Genomic DNA, 21107 nt, shown 5'->3' on the forward strand with positions numbered 1-21107 from the left:
AATACAAATATTGCAAAAAAACATGAAAGCAAAACATAATTGCTGACACTATACAAAAATATATATAAATGACACAATAGAACAGCGGTATGCAAACTGGGGGGCGCGGGGTTTACAGAGGCCCCATGCACTTCCTGAAGGAACTTAAATTAAGTGCCTGGGAAGCGCGAAGGCCTCTGTAAACAGCACTTACCTTGGCACCGGTGGTTCCTGGAGGTGCGTCGCCATGGCAACTCAGTGTCAAATGACGCCGCAAGGTCATGTGACATCATGTTGCCATGGGTTTTCCTCAGTTGGTGCATGCCTAGTCACTTGAGAAAGACCTATTGGTCTAAACGTTGTGTAGCACAATAAATTAACTTTATTTAAAAAAATGTGGAGCATTGGATCCTTCCTAAGTATTGCCTTGGAACATACCTGACAGGTACCTTCTTGAACCAGCAGCACCGGTAAACTGTATACATTAATTTATCATTGTGGAGTGCAGTATAACCCCCTTTAAATTGCCATGGCAATGTGACATCATGACGCCAACGCCGGAGCCGAGGTAAGGGGGGTGGGCGGGGGCGTGGAGAGCAGGGAACAGCCAGCAGGGGGGCGTTGGGGAAAAAATTGCGCTCCCCTGCAATAGAATATATAAGTAAATATATATATATATAGAATATGCACTGTCACAAATACACTCAACTAATAATAATTAATAATACAACAAATATTATATTGAATAATGAAACAGATATAAAAAATAATAAATATAACCATTGAATAAATCTAAAATAAATTAAAATATAATTATTATGAAAGCATCCACAATAAAGGATGTGATAAAAAAATTGATAAAATCTTGATAAATAATAATCAATCAATATCAGAACTAATCTCCATTAACATAGACAGCAAAGAAAATGCGAAATAGTAAACACTCTGAACACAGGATCTGGATGTCATACAGTTATAGATAAGGCAAATTTTATTTCAGGAATGGAACATCCAGGTTATGTAATTTTTTTATCTTTATCCAAATTACTTTGGGCATTTTTTATTCAATTGACATGTTCACCAATCCTTGTTTTGAGTGGCCTAATTGTCTTACCAACATACCATAAATTGCATGGACAATCTATGATATACACAACAAACGTTGTCAGACAATTAAATTGTGTAATACTGTGATATTTTCCAGTCTAACATCACATAAGCTTCTATCACGCGCCATGTATTTGCACATAACACACTTTCCGCATATGTAGTTCCCCACTGGTTTAGATTGGAAGTTCTCATTTAAAGGTGCATTTAGGGTTACCCTTTTCAATGCACTGTGATCTAAAATGTTTGTAATGTTTCTGGCTTTTCTAAATCCTATTTTAGGTTTCCTTGTGATTTTATCTTGCAGAATAGGGTCCATTTGGAGGACACCCCAATGCTTCTTTAGGATCTTTATTACTCTTTTACCCTGCTTACAAAACCCTGTAATGAATAATGGTGTATCACCAAACTCATTTACTGTGGTTTTTGTTTCTTGGGGATCAGCAGTTGATCTCTAGGATAATCTTTGCTTTTCTGAATGGACCTATTAACAAGTGTTGAATCATAACCCCAATCAGCACATTTTTGGGCTAAAACTCCAGATTGTTCGTCAAAATCTGATACCTGGGAGCAATTTCTCCTGGCCCGTAGCATTTGACCATATGGGATGTTGTTCAACCATCATTTGGAATGACTGCTCTGGAAATCCAGGTATGAGTTTACATCAACTTGATTAAACTATGTATTTTGTAACGATATTGTTGTTCTCAATTTTCAAGTTGAGATCCAAAAAGTTAATCTCAGTACTGTGGTTTGTAGAACTCAGTACAAGATTTCTACCATTTCGATTCAAACAGCTGATAAATTAATTGAGATCTTCCAAAGTCCCTGCCCAAACAATCAAGACATCATCTATATATCTTTGATAATATTTAAGGTGTTTGTTAAATTCATTAATATTGCAGATGAAATCGAGCTCCCATTTTCCATAAAAAGGCCCGCATAATTTGGTGCAAAACGTGTCCCCATGGCCGTCTCAGTGGTCTGGAGATAGAATTGACCCTCAAATAAAACACAATTGTGATTCAATATAAAAATGATACTATCAATTATAAATGCAAAAAATGTGTGATAGCCTCAACACCCTGTGAATTAAGTATACAAGTGTATACAAGTGTTTCTTTTTATTTATGTGCTTTGTTTTTTATTTAGCAGTTATGTTATCCCACGAGGACGCCGACTAGAAGCTAAGTTCTTTGCACACACCTATTCATTGCTATTGTGGTTACCTATGCCCTCAATGGGAGTAATGATAAACTCAATGGGAATTAATGGGCACCCCCTCTACCCCGACAACCATACAGTACAGTACAATAATGGGCAAAATTACTGCCACGGAAGACCAGTACTTTTAACACTTTTACCTTCCGAGATCACCAGGCAGAACAAGGTGCGCAGTGGAATAAAATGAGGTTTATTCTAGTGAGACCAGCAGATATACCAATGATACACAAAATACAGTAGAATACACACTTAACTGGAGGACTGGGGGGAGACTCTTGCCTCAACTAGGTGCAGGGTGCCTGCTTCAGAAGGCTTACCCTGACCGCTCCACGTTCAGAAAGTTCATGGTACCTTCCACGGAGAAGATACCTGGCTATACACACTAACTGCGAGCAAGGCAAAAGGCGCAAAACTCGTTGTGGTGACATCATTGCGCAGCACGTGATACCACAGTGATGGATATTGGATGGCTGCCATTCATCCTGCTCCCACGAGGACGCCGACCAGAAGCTAAGTTCTTTGCACATAATATCTGCTAAAGAGGTTTGAATCCATTATTTAGATCTGGGACTCTTCAGTTCGAAGGACCCTGTTTTTGCAGGATCATGTCCTCTGTGTTTGATGAGCAGAGGACCATGTGATTATTTTTTTATGTGATTTTTCATTGATGTGAATATCACCTGTGTTTTTTACATAAATGGGATTATACTGTTACTGATTCTGTTTTTGTTTCCTCTTTTACACCCTTTTTTTGTTTGACTGTTTCCTTCAGTGACCCCGCTGATCACCGGAGAACAGGAGCTCCAGGGAGATACTGTAACAATTATTGGTTAAAGGATTTAATGAACCTTTGGGACAGCGCGCCTTGTATTTCCTTTCTCTACAATGAATAGGCGTATTGCTTCGTATTGTGTTTGTATTTTGTTTTTATGTGTATTGTGGGCAGCGGGCATCGGTGAAGGTGGTATTTGGCCTGTGGTGGGTGTTTATACCTACCGAGTGGGTAACGTGAGGGGTTAACCCCTTCATTACCTTACCGGTAGTAACCGCTAAGGTAATTAAGGGGTTAGTTCCTTCTGCAACTCCCCCGCTATGCCTAAACACCCACCTTGGGCCAAATACCACCTTCACCCACCCCCGCTAGCCACAATAAACCAGACACAAGTAGTTAACCCCTTCATTGCCTTAGCAGTTACACGCTAATATAATGAAGCAGCCTGTAAATGCATTTTTATTGCATCGGATAGAAGCCGGGGGTCTCCGGAGCCGGTATTAATGGGTATCAGCTCCGGAGACTCCCGGCTTCAATCCGATGCAGGAACAATGCATTTTTTATTCTAAGTCCTTCTCTCAGATCCCATCTCGCCACCCGAGTGCCGGCGAGATGAATCTTTGATAAACCCGCAATTCCAGAGCTCCAATTATCTCATCTGAGCTACTAGAATAGCATGACTTCAGAAAAATGCGAGTTGTTGCAGTTTTGCAGCTTTCTTTCAGCAAGTTTGTCCAGGAGCCAGAAATCACACAAAATATGCCTTCCCCGTATGCTTTCACCAACTCATTGAGGCTTATTGAATAGCTAAAGTACCGAGCAAAATTTTGCGATAGTTGCTCAAAATCCTCGATGAGTTGGTTATCGAAGCTACAAAAACAAGCCCCATAAAGTCTTCTTTGCTGCATTCTTCATCAAGGCTGTTCTCTCATATCCTATAGTACAATAATCAGAAGGAATTGGGTTTTCTGATGGGTTTATAACAACTTATAAATGAACCTGTTATTAACAAATCTACCAATCTGATAGTTACAGAACTTTATACGAGGAGTTCGATTCAAGGATCCCACTGGGGAGGATGTATATTTCAATGAGAAAGGAGAAATGGCCACACTGTATCACATTATAAACCGGTTTGTTTTAGCCAATGGGACCTTCTTGGTGAGACATGTTGGAAGCTTCAATACATCAGCTCCTGAAGGAGAGCAGCTCATCATCAATCAGAGTGACATCATGTGGAAGCATAACCTCAGTCAGGTCAGTTACCACATAAACAGTAACCAACCATCTTCAACTCAGGAAATTCCCCCGTTCTCCTAGTATGTAATAAGGATATATTATAGTGTGTATGTTGTTTGTTGTGTGTGTGTGGTTGAAAGTGTGAGTGTGAGTCTGATTGTGAGTGTGAGTGTGATTGTGAGCCTCTGTGTGAGTGTGTGCCTCTGTGTGTGTGTTTGTCTCTGTGTGTGTGTTTGTCTCTGTGTGTTTGTTTGTCTCTGTGTGTGTGTGTTTGTCTCTGTGTGTGTGTTTGTCTCTGTGTCTCTGTGTCTCTGTGTCTCTGTGTCTCTGTGTCTCTGTTCGCGTGTGTGTGCTTGTGCGTGTGGGTTGTATGTGTGTGTGTGCCTGTGTGTGTGTGTGTTTGTCTCTGTGTGTGTGTGTGTGTGTCTGTGTGTGTGCGTGTTTGTGTGTGTGTGTGTGTCTGTGTATGTGTGTGCCTGTGTACGTGTGTGTGCTTGTGTGAGTGCGTGTGCGTGTTTGGTGTGTGTGTTAAATATATTAAGATTAGAAACTGTCCAGATTATTGCTAACTTTCTAGTAGAAAAGCTGGAGATATGCAATGTAGATGATTCAATCATTCGACTATACTGTGAGAATGCCGGAGTTTGGAACTATAAATGCCAATGCTAAATCACCACATTCTCTATCAATATCCTGGCAGCTGCTCTCACCAAATCTGTGATCATATTCCATTTACAGTCACAGGAAGGGTTAATGATATCATTTCATTAAAATCTCCTTCAACAAAGTTATTCTTCATTTATAGTAATGACACACAATATTATAAAACAATATTAAAAGGTAAAGTGATTACGCAGTCAACAAAGATTTACAGTATGCTGAGCCACAAATCCTTCCATAAGGGAGCAAACCCAAGGAACCTCCCTATGCTGAGCCACAAATCCTTCTATAAAGGAGCAAGCCCAAGGAACCTCCCTATGCTGAGTCGGGCTGATGTGCAGAAAGAATACTGCATGTAAATGTCTTACAGATCAGTTATATAAAAATACCTTTTCAAGCTTTCTATTTCTGAGGATTTAAAATATTTTCTAGTTTGATGTCTAGATGTAACATTGTCTCTTTTAGTGTCTTTAGTATGCTCACTATTTACTAGTTATTTAATAGTCTGCACTTGAGCTTTTATCAATGGTCTCTATTGGTGTCACCTCTTCATTCCTAATAATATCTCTCTAAAGAGTTCCACATCCTGGTTCATTGTTTTAATATTAGGATATTTGTTTAACTAACTTTAATCCCCATAATGTTTACACTTTGTGGCATTAACATTGCATTACTTTAATCTCATAACTCTGGATAACCCTGGTTTTATGGACTGGAGAGCCTGGAATCATACATAGTACTGTACATGTCTGAAAAGCAAAGAATAGATCTCACTCTTGAGATCATTGCAGATACAATCGTAAATCTTAAAATTCATTAGGCTGTGCAATTTAATTTCCTACCCATAAGAAAAATATATCCTTAGACAAGACAAACGTAATAGCTAGATGGGTTCTAACATAGGTACTGTATATTCCATTGTTCACGTCTTCAAATATAGTCATGTTTCTATTACTAAAATAATAATGATAAATACCAACACAAACCCATTGGTTATTTTGAAATGAAGAGGATGCTGTTCGCACAGGCTCCTAAACACACAGACAGATAAGTATCGACTTGTGCATTTGGGAATATGTTCTGATTGTCTAATTGTATTTGAAAAACATTTGTTTATTTTCACATTTGTTACAGATTCCTCGCTCTCAATGTTCGGAAAACTGCTTTCCTGGCTATAGAAAAGTCTCGCGGAGAGGACAGCCAGCCTGCTGCTATGACTGCATAAGATGCTCAATGGGAGAGATTTCCAATCAATCTGGTGCACAAGCTTTCTATGTACTTTATTCTGCATGTGGGGAGGCAGCTGGTTCTGCTGTAGAATATACAGATGTAGCAAGTGGTATTGCAAACCGTGGTGCACATCCGTGGGTGGAATAGTGCCACAGCCGCACCTCCTGCTCACATGCCGCTGATTCAAAGCAATGGCCACTTCTTCACATCATGTATGTCCTGCTGCAGTGCACTATGGGCTGCAATAATGTTTGCTGCATCTGTAGTAGTAAAATAGTATTCATATGTTGTGGCCAGGGTAGAAAAAGGAGTCCCAATGCACATCCAATATGTTAAATTATTTCGTTAATGTCTATATGTGTTTTTCTTCTTCTCATAAGTATGGGTCATCTAGTTCAATATTTTGTCCCACATTTGTCAAGTCTTCAACAACGTGAAGGTACCTTCCCCCTCATCAGGTTCCTGCCCCCTCATAAGGTTCATACCCCCTCATCAGGTTCCTACCCCCTCATCAGGGTCCTACCCCCTCATCAGGGTACTACCCCCTCATCAGGTTCCTAGCCCCTCATCAGGTTCCTACCCCCTTATCAGGGTCCTACCCCCTCATCATGTTCCTAACCCCTCATCAGGTACCTTCTCCCTCATCAGGTACCTTCCCCCTCCTCAGGTTCCTACCCCCTCATCAGGTACCTTCCCCCTCATCAGGTTCCTACCCCCTCATCAGGTTCCTACCTCCTCATCAGGGTCCTACACCCTCATCAGGTTCCTACCTCCTCATCAGGTACCTTCCCCCTCATCAGGTTCCTACCCCCTCATCAGGTACCTTCCCCCTCATCAGGTTCCTACCCCCTCATCAGGTTCCTACCCCCTCATCAGGTTCCTACCCCCTCATCAGGTTCCTACACTACCAATGTTACATTGTGTCCTTTGTATTTTCTCCACTGCATAGAGATTAGAGGAAGAAAACAATGATATCGTCAGTAGTACGAGATGCGGGGCATGTATACGATGCCTAAGGGGTTAACATTTAGAAGCACTATGGCCTGGATACATCAACCTTCAGTATTATTTCCCATATAAATGTATTATTTTTATTTTTATGGGGCAATACATCAACGTCGCAACACCATTTTTCTTTACCACGACTTAAAAATATTGCGATAGGCATCAAATTGACTAAATGCCATATATCCAGTCCAGATATTTATAATTATTTTTTTATCACCTACAAATATATTAATGTTCAACTACACTACCTAACCCCTTCGCTATCTCAATGGCTAGCAAAGTTTTACCATTAAGGCAAATAAGGGGTTAACCTCTACCATCACCCTTGTCGCATACACTACCAGACCCCCCAACAAACCTAACTTCTGCACCCCTCTAGACTAATGACCAATAGTCATATTAGTCAAATGGTTCATTTTGGCCAATCCAAATAAGAAAAAAAAAGAAAAAGCATTGCAACCATAAAGCCATTGATTATCACTGGGGATACCTATACCTTCTTAATGGGGACCTACAGTAGATACACACATTGGCAATAAATGATGACCTGTAAAAAAAATTGGGCTACTTACCACACTGAGAATTATGGCCATTCTCATATTCAGGGCTGAAGTCTCTAGGAGGAAATCCAATGGACAATGCCCAACTATAAAAAAACAACCCATAAAGATAAATCTGAGGCCCGATGGTCACCCCAAATTTTTTATATAATAATATTACAGATGCATTTTAACGTTCCTCCTTTTTTTACCTTTTACAACAGACAGTGAATCTTGCCAGAAGTGTCCAGATGATCGGTGGCCAAATGAGAAGAAGAACAAATGTGTTCTGAAAAGCACTGAATTTCTATCCTACAAAAGGGATCCGATAGCTCCGATCTTCTCTTTTATTTCAGTTTTATGTTCTATTATAACTGCCATTATCTTGCGTATCTTCATTTTATTCCGGGACACTCCCATTGTCAAAGCCAATAATCACAACCTCAGCTTAATCCTCCTCGTCTCCATCATGCTGAGCTTCCTCTGTGTGTTCTTGTTCCTTGGTCGTCCTGTGGATATAACCTGCAGGCTGAGACAAACCTCTTTTGGAATTATCTTCTCCATAGCGGTCTCTTCTGTGCTGGCCAAGACTATCATGGTTTGCATTGCTTTCAAAGCCACCAAACCTGGTAACACCTGGAGAAAATGGATGGGAGTCAAAATATCCAACTGTGTGGTCTTTATGTGTTCGTTTATTCAAGTTTTAATTAGCGTTAGTTGGTTGGCTATTTCTCCCCCCTTCCAGGAGTTTAACACACACTCTTATCCTGGAAAGATCATTATTCAGTGTAATGAAGGCTCTGTTGTTGCCTTTTACACTGTCCTGGGTTACCTGGGATTCCTTGCAGCTGCGAGTTTCATTGTAGCTATCCTAGCTAGGAAATTACCTGACAGTTTTAATGAAGCCAAGTACATCACCTTCAGCATGCTGGTGTTCTGCAGTGTGTGGGTCTCTGTTATACCAGCGTATTTAAGTGTTATGGGGAAGAACATGGTTATTGTAGAGATTTTTGCCATATTAGCATCAAGTGCGGGAATTTTGTCTTGTATATTCTTTCCAAAATGCTACATTATGTTGCTGAGACCTGATTTAAACACAAAAAGTTATTTATTTAGAAAGGCTAACATCTAAAAATATTGCTGCAACTTATATGTGTTGAAAGGTAGTAATGGAAATGTATTTTGTATTTATCACAGATTTTTTATTAAGATTTTCATTTTGGGGTACAGAACAAAGAAAGACGGGGAAATCAAAACATTATCACATTGGAGTTCCAAGTTTGTAGGCAAACATCAACATCAATAAGGATATTTAGCAGGAGAGAAATGTATTTTAATGCAGTTTACTGCAACTGTTACTCAACCAAGAGAAATTGATCCTGTTAAACCAATGACGTTGTGTTACAATTGTTTGCTTTAAATATTTTGATTTATAGGTCATGTACATCTGTGATATTTGCCTGTAAATGGGAGGTTAAAGTAACTTTTATTTATAACGTGTCCCCATTACCTTTTTTTGACATGAGAAGTTTAAGTTGAAGCTGAACCTAATAAAAATCCTGTTGATCATTTTCTCTAGAAGTGATTGTGCCGATACGGGTAGATTTGGGTCTTTTGAATAAAGGTTAAGCCTGCCTTTACCCCTACCTGTCCACACTACTGTATGAATATATCTAGGTGTTGAGTAGCCCGGTTCCAGCACTTCAGGGACTAGGGGTTAACCCTGTACTCAGGAGAAATGTTGCTAGTTCAGGTTGACCTTTTCCAGTTAGCCCACCAATCAGGGGGCTAAATAATATTGGACGCAGCTGCCAATGTCCCTGCCTAAATATATCCATGTTGTGCCATGGGGTATAAGAGGTGGGGAGGTCCCTGTTATGTAGAGTTCCAGGTCAGAGACTTAGGCATTTGTGCCGGTGTCTACGTTAGAGTGGGTTCCAGTGCCGGATCTGAGCCTGAAGTCAAGTTCCTGTAGACACTGCGTAGGAGCAGAACGGGGAAAGTCTCCTCATGGAGCTACCCGCACCTAGGCCTGCAGGGTATTTCTCAGTTATCCCAGTGGGTGAGTGTATGTCTCATGTCTCTGACAGTCGTGGATATTATTTTCCAATAAATTCACTTTTATTAACTCTGTAGTTCTGTCTGGCGAGTTGATTCCTGGTGCGTTAGTCCTGGTCTCCCGTTACAGTGATTTATTCAGGTACAGCTTTATCAGTAGTCTGTGAGCACTTGGAAATAAAAAAAATAAACTATACTTAAAGTATAAATGTTTACAATGTACTGTAAATTCATTTGTATTCTATAAAGATTTATAGCTATCTCTTGTGTGGTTACACTTGTAACCTGTGTATGTGGCTGCAATGATGACACACTAACACCAAGATGCATGAAGCTCCCTTAGACAATTTAACGCAACGTTAACCAAAATTAACATTATCTGAAAAAGAACAAGATGCACAAGCTCCAAATCGTAACGTTGTATAAAAATTATTTAATCAAAAATAAAACCGTCCTATGGACTTTCCATCACAAGTGAAGCAGGATTGATCACATATGAAAGTGTTCAACTCTACTGCACAAGTCAACAGGCTCACGGACACAGGGGAGGTCAGCGAGGCAGGTCCCACACAGTTCAGGCTTTTTTCTTCGCCAGCAGTGACAATGGTGTCTGCAGAGGTATCGGGTCACACACAGAACAAGCCTGTGAGGTCTCTACTGAGGGAGAAGAATCGCCAGAAGGTTCATATAGTGTCCACCACACAGAGTGTTCATCTCCGTATCAGCAAGCTCAGGGCGTCGTGGCACGTAACCCTGCGCATTTCATCACTTACAGTACGTGACTTCATCAGGAGATGATTGGTTAAACCGTAGCATGGGTTTAAATACCCCCTGTTGCTAAGCAACAGTACACACAGACTGTGCAATCAGTAGTCTGGCACTTTTGTAGAAGTTAAAATGCATGTTTGCTTTCTGGCATCAAGTGCACCACTTTATCTTTCTTTCTTTCTGTTTCTGTCTTTTTTTTGCTGGGCCCAGCAATCTTTTTTTTTTTTTCCTTTACCTGAAACTTTACTAACCTTTAATGTGGTGTCCTGAGGTCAGTTAGTACAATGCAGGTGTGGTTGGTGTTAAACACAGTTTGATGTTACACAGCCATGGGCAGTCTCTGTTATAAAGGAAAAGGGCGTTTCCTTCCTGCATACCATCTAGGGTAGATTATACCATGGTATGGGGGGGGGGAATTAAAGTAAGTGATACTGAATGTCATTTATTTTACAGAGTAAAGACATGCATGGGATGTTTGTAAAAGGTACTGTTTTTTGGGGGGCTTGCTATAGAAAATTGTATGTTGTATGAAGTGTATTATGTTTGCTAATTGTGTAAGTTTTGGGAGACAACTCCCCTGTGTGGTATACTTAATTTGGTTTGGTCCAAATTAACCAGTAATAAAAGGGAGGGGGTTTCTTCCCTGGGGGCTGCTGCACTCCTTGTTGTTGCTGTGTGATAGGAGGCTGTTCTTTTTCTGCACTCCTTGTTGCTGTTATGTGATATGAGGATATCTGTGGAACTTCAGTAAAAGGATGCAAACTTTCTAATGCAGATATTGCTGGATACTCTCTGTATGGAGACATCACGCTGGGGGAACTGGTTGTTGTACACCTGAATGTGGAATACCTAATAAAAAGAAGGTTCTGAGAACAGCAAAAGCCTCTTCCATTCTTCCCAGGGTCTGATGCTGCGGCTTCTTTAAACAAAGGCTGGGATGCAACCTTTCATAGTGTCCACCATATAAAGTGTTCACCTAAAATATCAGCAAGCTCAGGGCGTCGCTGCACGTAACCCTGCGCATTTCATCACTTACGTGACTTCATCAGGAAGGAAAAAAGTAATAAAGTGATGTGGAATAGTGAGTTGAGGAAAATAACTAAGATATGATAACTGGAAGCTAATATAGTAATGTGTGCAACATATATAATGAATATAAAGTATAAAAATTGTAAATAAATAAAATGACTATAAATTGTATTAGTAAATATACTAATGAAAAAGGGGAATGACGAGATCAAAGATGGATGCTAAAAATGTTTCATCTAAGATGATGACACAATGAAAAGAACAATGAGTCCAGAGCACAAAGCAACAATGGGAAAAGACTTACTTAAACCAGAGTGCTTATATCTACACACTCATTCAAACCTAGAGGTGCAAATGTTCCCATGCTAGAGATACAGAATGATTCCCTGACATAAAGGGACCTAAAACTGTCCCCTCCCAGCTTGGACATAAGCTCCATAATACTGAGACTCGCCGGATCCTTGGAGTGTTTTGGATAAGTAGTGTCTCGGAACACTACGTGTGAGGGCCTCTGTTAGAAGGGCATGTCTGTGCTTGAGGAATGAACATATATTAACGTTATATTAATTCTAGCACTGTGCACTACAGAGAATAACGTTGTGATATCCTAGAGTTATCCACTGAAATAACATACAGATACATTTCTTGTATTGCTTAACATGTCGCTGCGCTATTAACACTCCCGCTAACGCATTTATCACTACGATACTGCTTTTGGTATGGGGGCCGAGATTCCTTGTTGTGGTCCCCACAGTCAGGCAGACTGTGGCGTTGTAGCGTTCTCCAGCGCAGTGTAGCTTTTGTGCCTGGAAGTGCAGCCCTTTTATTCTGGTCACTATTGCACTTGGCTCTGTAGGTCTTGGTTTTGTTTCTCATGCTGTTGTGGGCACACAAAAACCCAGCAATTTTTCTGACAGTCTCCGGGGCCCCTTTGAAATTCAAGGGCCACCTCTCATCCCACTTCAAACACCACATGTAGGAGACAAATGCAGAGGTTTTACCAGGGAGACATATAATGTGGAAAATAAACCTGGGTTTTATTCAGCCTGTAGCTTCCAAAAACAACACTGCTTTAAGGCAGCATACAAATAAACTAAACTAAACAAACAGGTCTATCTTTTTATTAGGGCTGACTCACACTTCCCAGTCCCAATCTACAGGGCTGGGAGGCTAGTCCTCTTGCCAACCCCTGGCCCAAATGTCCAAAGAGGTACCTGTTATCAGGGGCTCTTTCCCTCAGTCCAGGTCTGGGTTGATGTCCGTAGGGTGCACCCTCTGGCGGGTTCCAGGGTCCGCTATGTCTGTGAATAGAGGGTCTGGTTTCTTAGGATCTCCTTCAGCGTCACTTCCTTAGGGCTAGGGATCCCCGGCAGTTTATGTAGGAGGCTTTCTACCTGACTGATGAGACAGGTGGAGTTTTGCTAATTGACTGTAGCTGCAATTAACCAGCTCCCTGCTGGACTCCTCAGACAGATCCAGGCTTTGTATTTGGATCCCCTTTAGACAGGGGTTAAGGCCCTGCCACACTTTAGTTTCCTGGCTTATTTTTATTTACTTTTGCTGAAACATGGCCATGGAAAATGTGTCAGCCGCTGTATAGATTTCCTTCTATTAACACAGTGACAAGTAAACATCTTGGATCAATTACAGATGTAGCAGACATTAATGCACCCATTAAAGCAATGTCACGTGTTTACGCTACACCGATAATCAACAGAATAAAAGCCGCAGTTTAATTGAAAAGAATGGAAAGGCATGTGTTATCTCTCTAACCCATGCAGTATTTCTAACATTAATGGGGTAATATCTAGAGATGGGGAAATGTTCCCTGGAATTCGATTCCACTGCGGATTGGCCGTTTCCTTCCAGACTTAGATTCATCTAAAAAAAGCAGATTCGTGTTTCTTTTCTATCATTGAAAGTTCACCCGACGGATTCTTCAAAGCCTGCAATCCGTCGGTGAATGCCGAATCCCTGAAATCTGGCTTCACTGAGAGTGAAAGAGCAAAAACTTTTTTTATTAGTGCTTCAAGTTCTATAAATATCCCCTCAAACCTCCCTCTAAATGACATAGGGAGTGTAACGCCTGTATGCCCGCAGACCTGGCCAGTCCCCAGTACTGAGGTGGGTAAGGGTATAACACGCACCCACAGCAGTGAGGGCATGCCCGGAGTGTGGTAATTGCGTTGCCGGGCGAGAAAGGGTTAACGTTATACTTGCTGAGTCCGGGGCGCCAGAGGTTGGAAGGTAGTTGTCTAATAGCCAGAGTCCATGGATAGGAGGGAGCAGCGTAGTAATGTCCAATAGCCAAGATTCAAGGGCAGGAGAAGGCAGCGTAGTTAAAGTCCAAAGCAGAGTTCAAGTTCAATCCAAGTGAATCCAAACAAGGGCAGGGACAGGAACCAGAGCTGAAATAGACAAGGGAGATGGGCATAGACACTGCACACACAGGAGCTACAGGAAAGCTATGCAGAGCAAGGAAGCAGAGGGCAGACTGGGGTTATAAAGGAGGGAGGACAAATAGCAGGAAGGGGAGGAACAGGGGTTTGTCTGGGAGCTTGCAGGGATAGGTGTGTGAGAGTAGGGGAGGAGACAGGGAGGTAATCTAGGGTAATGGCCTGTAAGCTCCGAGGGGCGGAACCAGTATCAGGGGAGAATTGGTAAATAGAGCGCGTGCGCGCGCCCTCTGTAACGCGGTCACGTGCGCACAATACGCGAGTGCCAGAGCGTGGTGGAAGCATCGCAGAGGAGGTGCTCGGCTGAAGGGTAAGAGAGGGGTAAGGAGCGGAGGTGCGCCGAGGGGTGCGAGTCCCCTGACGGGAGACCAGGGACCGGGAACGCGCGCGCACAGCGGGAGAACCGCGCTAGTGTGCGGACCGTGAACGGGAGTGTGCCGAGTGCGCTGCAAGGGAGCGGGGTAGGGGACGCAAGGGTAAGGAAAGGGTTAGCCGGAGGGACCGAGGTGATGGGGACACGCTGGGAAGAGTGAGTCCCCCGATCCGTTACAGTGTCCCCCCCTTGAGGATCGGACTCCGGACGATCCTCCCAAGGTTTATGAGGGAACTTCCGACGGAACTGCCTGAGGAGAGTTGGGGCATGGACATGGTGCGAAGGTATCCAAGAGCGTTCCTCCGGACCGTATCCTTTCCTGTGTACGAGGAACTGGAGTTTACCCCAGGACCAACAAGAATCGAGTAAGGATTGAATTTCAAACTCTTGCTGTCCTTGTATAACGACAGGATTAGGCCTACGAGGACGGCCCGGAAAATGAAAGTTCTGGATCACAGGTTTCAGTAGAGATGCATGGAACACCGAAGGGATCTTCATGGTAGAAGGAAGTGCAAGACGGTAAGCGACCGGGTTGATCCTTTCGAGAATCTTGAAAGGACCTAAGAATCTTGCGGCCAATTTCTGAGAAGGGGTCTTGAGTTTAATATTACTGGAGGACAGCCACAGACTGTCTCCGGGTTTGAACTCTGGGCCCACTTGGCATCGCCGATCCGCTTGCGTCTTTTGTCTTAGAACGGAATTTTGCAAGGTTTTTATAATCCTTTTCCAGGAATTTTGTAGGCTGGATATGTGAGAATCTGCTGCGGGAACACCAGAGGGGAGGGAGGAGAGGGGAAGACTGCTGGGGTGGAATCCATAGTTAATGAAAAATGGCGACTCTTGCGTGGATTCGTTTTTTAATGAGTTGATAGCAAACTCAGCCCAGGGTAACAGGTCAACCCAATTGTCCTATGATTCAGACACGAAGCATCTAAGATATTTTTCCAGCGTCTGATTCATCTTCTCCGTCTGCCCGTTGGTTTGTGGGTGATAACCCGAGGAGAATAGAAGGGAAATGCCAAGTCTTTGAGAAAAAGCTCGCCAAAACTTAGAGATGAATTGAGTACCTCTGTCAGAAACAATGGAAATAGGCACACCGTGTAACTTGAAAATTTCGTTGGAAAAAACGTCGGCTAGAGTAGCTGAATTAGTAATTGGCAGCAATAATACACTTAGCAGGAAGAATTGACTCCGAGGATTTGTTAGATTCGTTCTCGGTGGAGAACTGACGAGATAGAGCATCGGCCTTGATATTCTTGGTGCCCGGAATGTAAGAAATAGTATAATTGAACCTTGAAAAGAACAAGGCCCAACGAGCTTGACGGGATCCCAAATGACGAGCCCCCTCGGTGTACAATAAGTTTTTGTGGTCGGTGAGGATGGCTACTGGCTCTTTGGTACCTTTGAGGAGATGTCTCCATTCTTGGAGAGCCAATTTGATTGCCAACAGCTCACGGTTCCCGACATCATAATTTCTCTCGGCCGAAGATAATTTTCTGGAAAAGAATCCACACGGATAGAGTTTCTCCTGTGGGGAGGATCTCTGAGAAAGCACTGCGCTGGCTCCCACATCCGAGGCGTCTACTTCGAGAGTGAAAGGAAGGGAAGTATCCAGATGCCAAAGGATAGGGGTGGACACAAAGGCTTTTTTTTAGAAAGTCAAAGGCTTCGATGGCTTCAGGGGACCAGACAGTCAGATCAGCACCTTTCTTGGTGAGAGCAGTGATAGGCAGAGCAATAGTGGAGATGTTACGGATGAGCTTCCGATAGTAATTGGCAAAGCCAAGGAAGCACTGCACGGCCTTGAGAGAGTTCAGTAACGGCCAATCAAGTACAGTCTTCAATTTCTCAGGGTCCATGGTAAAGCCTTTGTCAGAAATTATATAGCCCAAGAAGGCTGTGGAAGATTGATGGAACAAACATTTCTCCATTTTCGCGTAGAGGCGATTAGCACAAAGCCGAGAGAGAACCAATTTGGTATGATGAACGTGCTCCTCCAGGCTTTTAGAGAAAATGAGAATGTCATCCAAATATACGATGACGAACGTACCCAACACGTCCCAGAAGATATTCATGAACTCTTGGAATACCGCAGGGGCATTGCAAAGGCCAAATGGCATCACCAAGTACTTGTAATGTCCTGAACGCGTGTTAAACACGGTTTTCCATTAGTCTCCCTCTCTTATACGAATGAGGTTGTTAGCACCTCTTAAAATCGAGTTTGGAAAAAATTGAGTCTCCTTGTAAACAGTCGAAAAGTTCTGAAATCAGCGGCAGGGGGTACCTGTTCTTTACAGTGATTTTGTTTAGCCCACATAAGTCGATACAGGGTCTTAGAGAGCCATCCTTCTTCTTCACAAAGAATTCCAGATGAACCCTTTCTTAAGATTCTCCTGGATGTAGGCTGTCATCGCTTCCGTCTCGGGCACAGATAAGGGATAAGATTTAGATTTAGGGAGAATGATTCCAGGAATTAAATCAACGGGACAGTCGTAAGGTCGATGAGGAGATAGTACTTCGGCCTGAGTTTTATTGAAGGCATCTAAGTATTCATGATATACCTTCGGCAAGGCAGAGTGAGAAATTGAGGTGGTGTCGAGGCCCGCAAGCACAGCTACAGAAGGAGGAACCAATTTCTCTGGAGTGTCAGGCCATTGGATCGGTAAAACATTGGTTCAATCAATACGCGGGTTGTGAAGCTGCAGCCATGGCAATCCCAGTATAACATGGGCAGTAGGGGAGTGGAAAAAATCAAGGACTATTACCTCGGTATGACCATCCGCGGTGGTCAATGTAAGTGGCATGGTCTCCCAAATGATGAATGCTAGTTGAAGCGGTCGACCGTCAATGGCCTCGAGGCCGATGGGTGACTTCTTTTTGACTAGAGGAATCTGGTTGTTGCAAGCGAAGGCGTGATCAAGAAAGTTGCCACCAGATCCGAAGGCTTTAACCTCGATTTGGAGCTCAGGAGCCACAAGGGTTATGGGGAGAAATACCTTCTTCGGTAGTTCCTTAGGGAGAGAGGGACAAGGAAAGATAGTAGCCAGTAGAAGCCCCTCTACCTTTACTGGGCATTTCCGTTTCCAGGCTTCAGGCGGCACAGACGAAGTTGGTGCTCACGGGAGCTGCAGTAATAGCAGAGACAAATCTCCCGACGTCGTGCTTTATCAGCGGCCCGAAATTGTTGGCTTACAATTTGCATCGGTTCGGGAGCATCCAACGCGGGAAAGGGCAGTGGTGGATACCTAGGAGAAACAGACACGGAGGAGAGAGAACGAAAACGATGATGCTCATGGTGTCGTTCTTGAGTGCGCTGATCCATCCAGATACTGAGAGCGATGAGTTCCTCGAGAGATGAAGGCCGGGCGTGGGCTTCAAGATCATCCTTGAGAGATTCGGATAATCCATGCCAGTATGCTGTAGCAAGGGCTTCATCGTTCCACCGTGTCTCTGCAGCAATGGTGCGGAACTCCACCGCGTATCTTGCGGCCGACCTACGAGCTTGAGAAAGGTGAAATAAAGAGAAAGCAGCAGTCTCCCTACGTGCTGGTGTAACAAAAACTAGTTGGAACTCATGCCGGAATTTGAGATAATCCTGAGTTAGGTCTGATCTGTGTTCCCAGAGGGGAGAGGCCCAAGTGAGGGCGTCGCCAGTGAGTAGGGCATATACATAGCCCACCTTGGAATGACCAGTAGGAAAGTGGGACGGGGACATTTTGAATTGGACCTCGCACTGGTTCAGGAAACCACGACAGGCGAGGGGGTCCCATCATACAGGTTGGGGGGTGAAAAAAGTGGGCCCGGATTGCTTAGAGGTAGAGGGGCCGGGGTAGGTGGTGTCACAGGAGATTCCCAGAGAGATAAGGTAGAACGTTTCTCAGTGACATCAGTGAGTTGATTGCTCAGGAATTGCCAGTGTTCCATAGTAACAACTTGGCCCCCCTCAGGTGGGTCTGCATTTGTTGGGCTCTGCATAATGTAACGCCTGTATGCCCGCAGACCTGGCCAGTCCCCAGTACTGAGGTGGGTAAGGGTATAACACGTGTGAAAAGTGTGAATAAAAGAGTCACAATCTGAGGATCATTTGCAGAATAACAAATGAGTTTATTTCAGTGTACGTGTGCACACATAGAAGGGAGTTTCAAAATAAAACTCCCCCAATTAAATACTGGCATACAGGCCCTATTTATACCCAAAATATTAAGCCCACTCCCCCTATACGAGGTTGCGTGTGCATCACTACGTAAGCATATAAGATAAACAAAATATGAACATGGACACATGGAGTTAATAGCATTACTATGAGTTTCATATTAAAAATGAAATGACTCGGCGACAACGGACTGAATGGCTGCTTGAACATTCAGCTCCGTTTCCAGCCGACAAGTATCAATCAATAATCACATCCAAACCTGGCGGATCTCGCCGAAAACTGTTCATACAGCCCCCGGACACAGTCAAGATGTCAAAAGGGACAAGATCCAAACGCCCCTCCACAGTAATGACTGATTACTACGGCAAGGGAGATCAACCACGCGCCCGCAGCCATGAGGGCCCCCCGCCAAGCGGGTCCGACTCAGAGGCAGAGGGAGATGAGGATAGCGGGAATAGAATCATGCGGAGGCGTGATATGCAGGAGTTCTGCACAGACATCAAAAGATGCCTGCAGGCTGAAGTGGCGTCCCTGAGAGCGGACATAAACAGCATTGGCGCCAGAACGGACTCCCTAGAGAGGAAGCTGGACACCACGGTAAAGTCCCTCCACAGAACTGATAAACAGCTAGCCCAAGTGAAGGACACTATCCAAGACCTCTTAGACAAGCAGGAAGATGCGGAAAACCGAGAGCGTCGGAATAATGTGAGGATTAGGGGGGTCTCAGAAGAGGAACTTGACCCGGAGGACTTTGTGGGCCGGTGGCTAACTCAATTGATGCCGGATAAGACGGCCCAGGACCTGCATCTGGACCGGTGTCACAGAGCCCTGAGATCCAGGCCGCAGCAGGGAGACCCCCCGCGAGATATCATCGCCCGCTTCCATTATTTTAAAATAAAAGAACTGTTTACCCAGCTGACCCGCAATAATCCTTCCTTTGAATCACAAAAAATTCAAGTTTTTCAGGACATCTCCCCCACCACGTTATTAAAAAGGAAACAACTTACCCCAATTACCAAGATCCTCAGAGATGAAGGGGTTAAGTACCGCTGGATTTTCCCCTTTGGGCTCCTAGTATCCAGAAACGGGGCATCTACAACAATAAAAAAAGCTGAAGATGGCGGCGCCTTCCTCACTAAACTGGGCCTGCAGGACAAAATCACAGAGGAAGTGGCGGGAAACAGAACAGCGCCGGATCCAACATGGCGGGAGGCGGGAAGACCCAACAAGAAAAATCAGGCTCGCAGTCCACGGTAATCGGTCTACTACTGAGACTGAGTTCCCTCACAGTTTATGTTAACCCCCCCCCTACCTCCCGCTCTCCGCTCGCCTAAAAATACCTGTAGTAGCCCCACAGAGACCCCCTCGTACAGCTACACCCCCCCCCCCTACGGCATCCCCCCCCCGGAGCCCAGAAGAGCCAAGGCCCTTTGGACTTGATGCACCACTTACCTGATCCCCTGACGGCAGCGGAGGGAGACTGGCAGCCATCTTGGATCAGCTCTGGTGCCCAACTGAGGAGGAACGGCTGCGGATGACGTCAGCGGGGAGGAGACTGCACTTCACGCGAGAGGGGCGCAGAAGAGAGGCCACATCCAAGATGGCGGAGGTCGGGACGGGCCGGAAGAGGCGGGATCCGGAAGGCGACTCCGGAGGAGACTAAGCAACACAAGGCGCCGAGGGAGAACGGCGCAGGAGGACACGCTAATAGAGCGCAAGTAGATAGAGTGAAGCGGGGCCCTAGGAGGTGGGACAAACGGGTAGCACAGAGTGCAGCAGAGTCCACCCCGCGGGCAGGCCATACACAGACACCCCCGCTTCCACGGCCGCCCCTGATCCTCGCGCTGACACCCCTGCCATTCCCACCGGCGCTTCTCTCACTGACACTCCTGCCCCTCTCGCGGACGTCCCTTTGACACCCTGACTCATCGCGCTGACACCCCTACGCCCCCCGCTGGCACCACTCCCGCGGATACTCCTGCGGGCGAGTCCCTTGAGGACACATCTTAGGCGCACGACAAACACCCCTATTCACGCTGACACCCCTGCTCCTTCCACAGACACCTTTACAAGAGTAACGGAAGCCTTATAAGTAAGGGGAGAGAGGGATAAAAGTAGGAACACCCGCTGAAGTAGGGCCACATACAGTAATAGCGAGAGGCAAGGGGCAGTAGTGAATGTAGACATAGGCCGACAGCGAGACTGGGGGGGCGGGAGTCGGAAGCCCCAAAACGGAGCTCTGGGAGGGGAAAACGAAAACATAAAGCAAAAACTGACAGAAAGTCATCGGAGGGTGCCCTGACGCATAGACACCTCAGGGGGGGAAATTAAGTTAAGCTTGGGGCAGCTAAGCTGAACTCAGGCTAAATTACGAGTTAAAGAAGCCGGGTAAATAACTACGGGAGTTGGCAGAAAGTTTGGGCCTGATAGGCAGTACAAGAGGCAAATCAGAAAAGGGCTACAGAGGACGGGGGGACAAGTTGATGAAAGCTACTGATAGAAGGTCAGAGTT

At 44.4% G+C, this 21107-nt stretch overlaps 1 protein-coding gene across 1 annotated transcript in view; it reads left to right on the forward strand.

Annotated features, from left to right (window-relative positions):
* The window catches only part of LOC142466118 (vomeronasal type-2 receptor 26-like), a 30888-nt gene extending 21998 nt beyond the window's left edge, over nucleotides 1–8890 (forward strand). The window contains exons 6-10 of the mRNA XM_075570914.1: nucleotides 1678–1737; nucleotides 3257–3313; nucleotides 4112–4339; nucleotides 6116–6239; nucleotides 7983–8890. Of these exons, the coding sequence (XP_075427029.1) occupies nucleotides 1678–1737; nucleotides 3257–3313; nucleotides 4112–4339; nucleotides 6116–6239; nucleotides 7983–8890 (1377 nt within the window). The remainder of the gene's footprint in view (nucleotides 1–1677; nucleotides 1738–3256; nucleotides 3314–4111; nucleotides 4340–6115; nucleotides 6240–7982) is intronic.
* The last annotated feature ends 12217 nt before the right edge of the window (nucleotides 8891–21107 follow it).

Source organism: Ascaphus truei, chromosome 1 (genome assembly GCF_040206685.1).
Source record: "Ascaphus truei isolate aAscTru1 chromosome 1, aAscTru1.hap1, whole genome shotgun sequence".
NCBI classification, from domain to species: domain Eukaryota; kingdom Metazoa; phylum Chordata; class Amphibia; order Anura; family Ascaphidae; genus Ascaphus; species Ascaphus truei.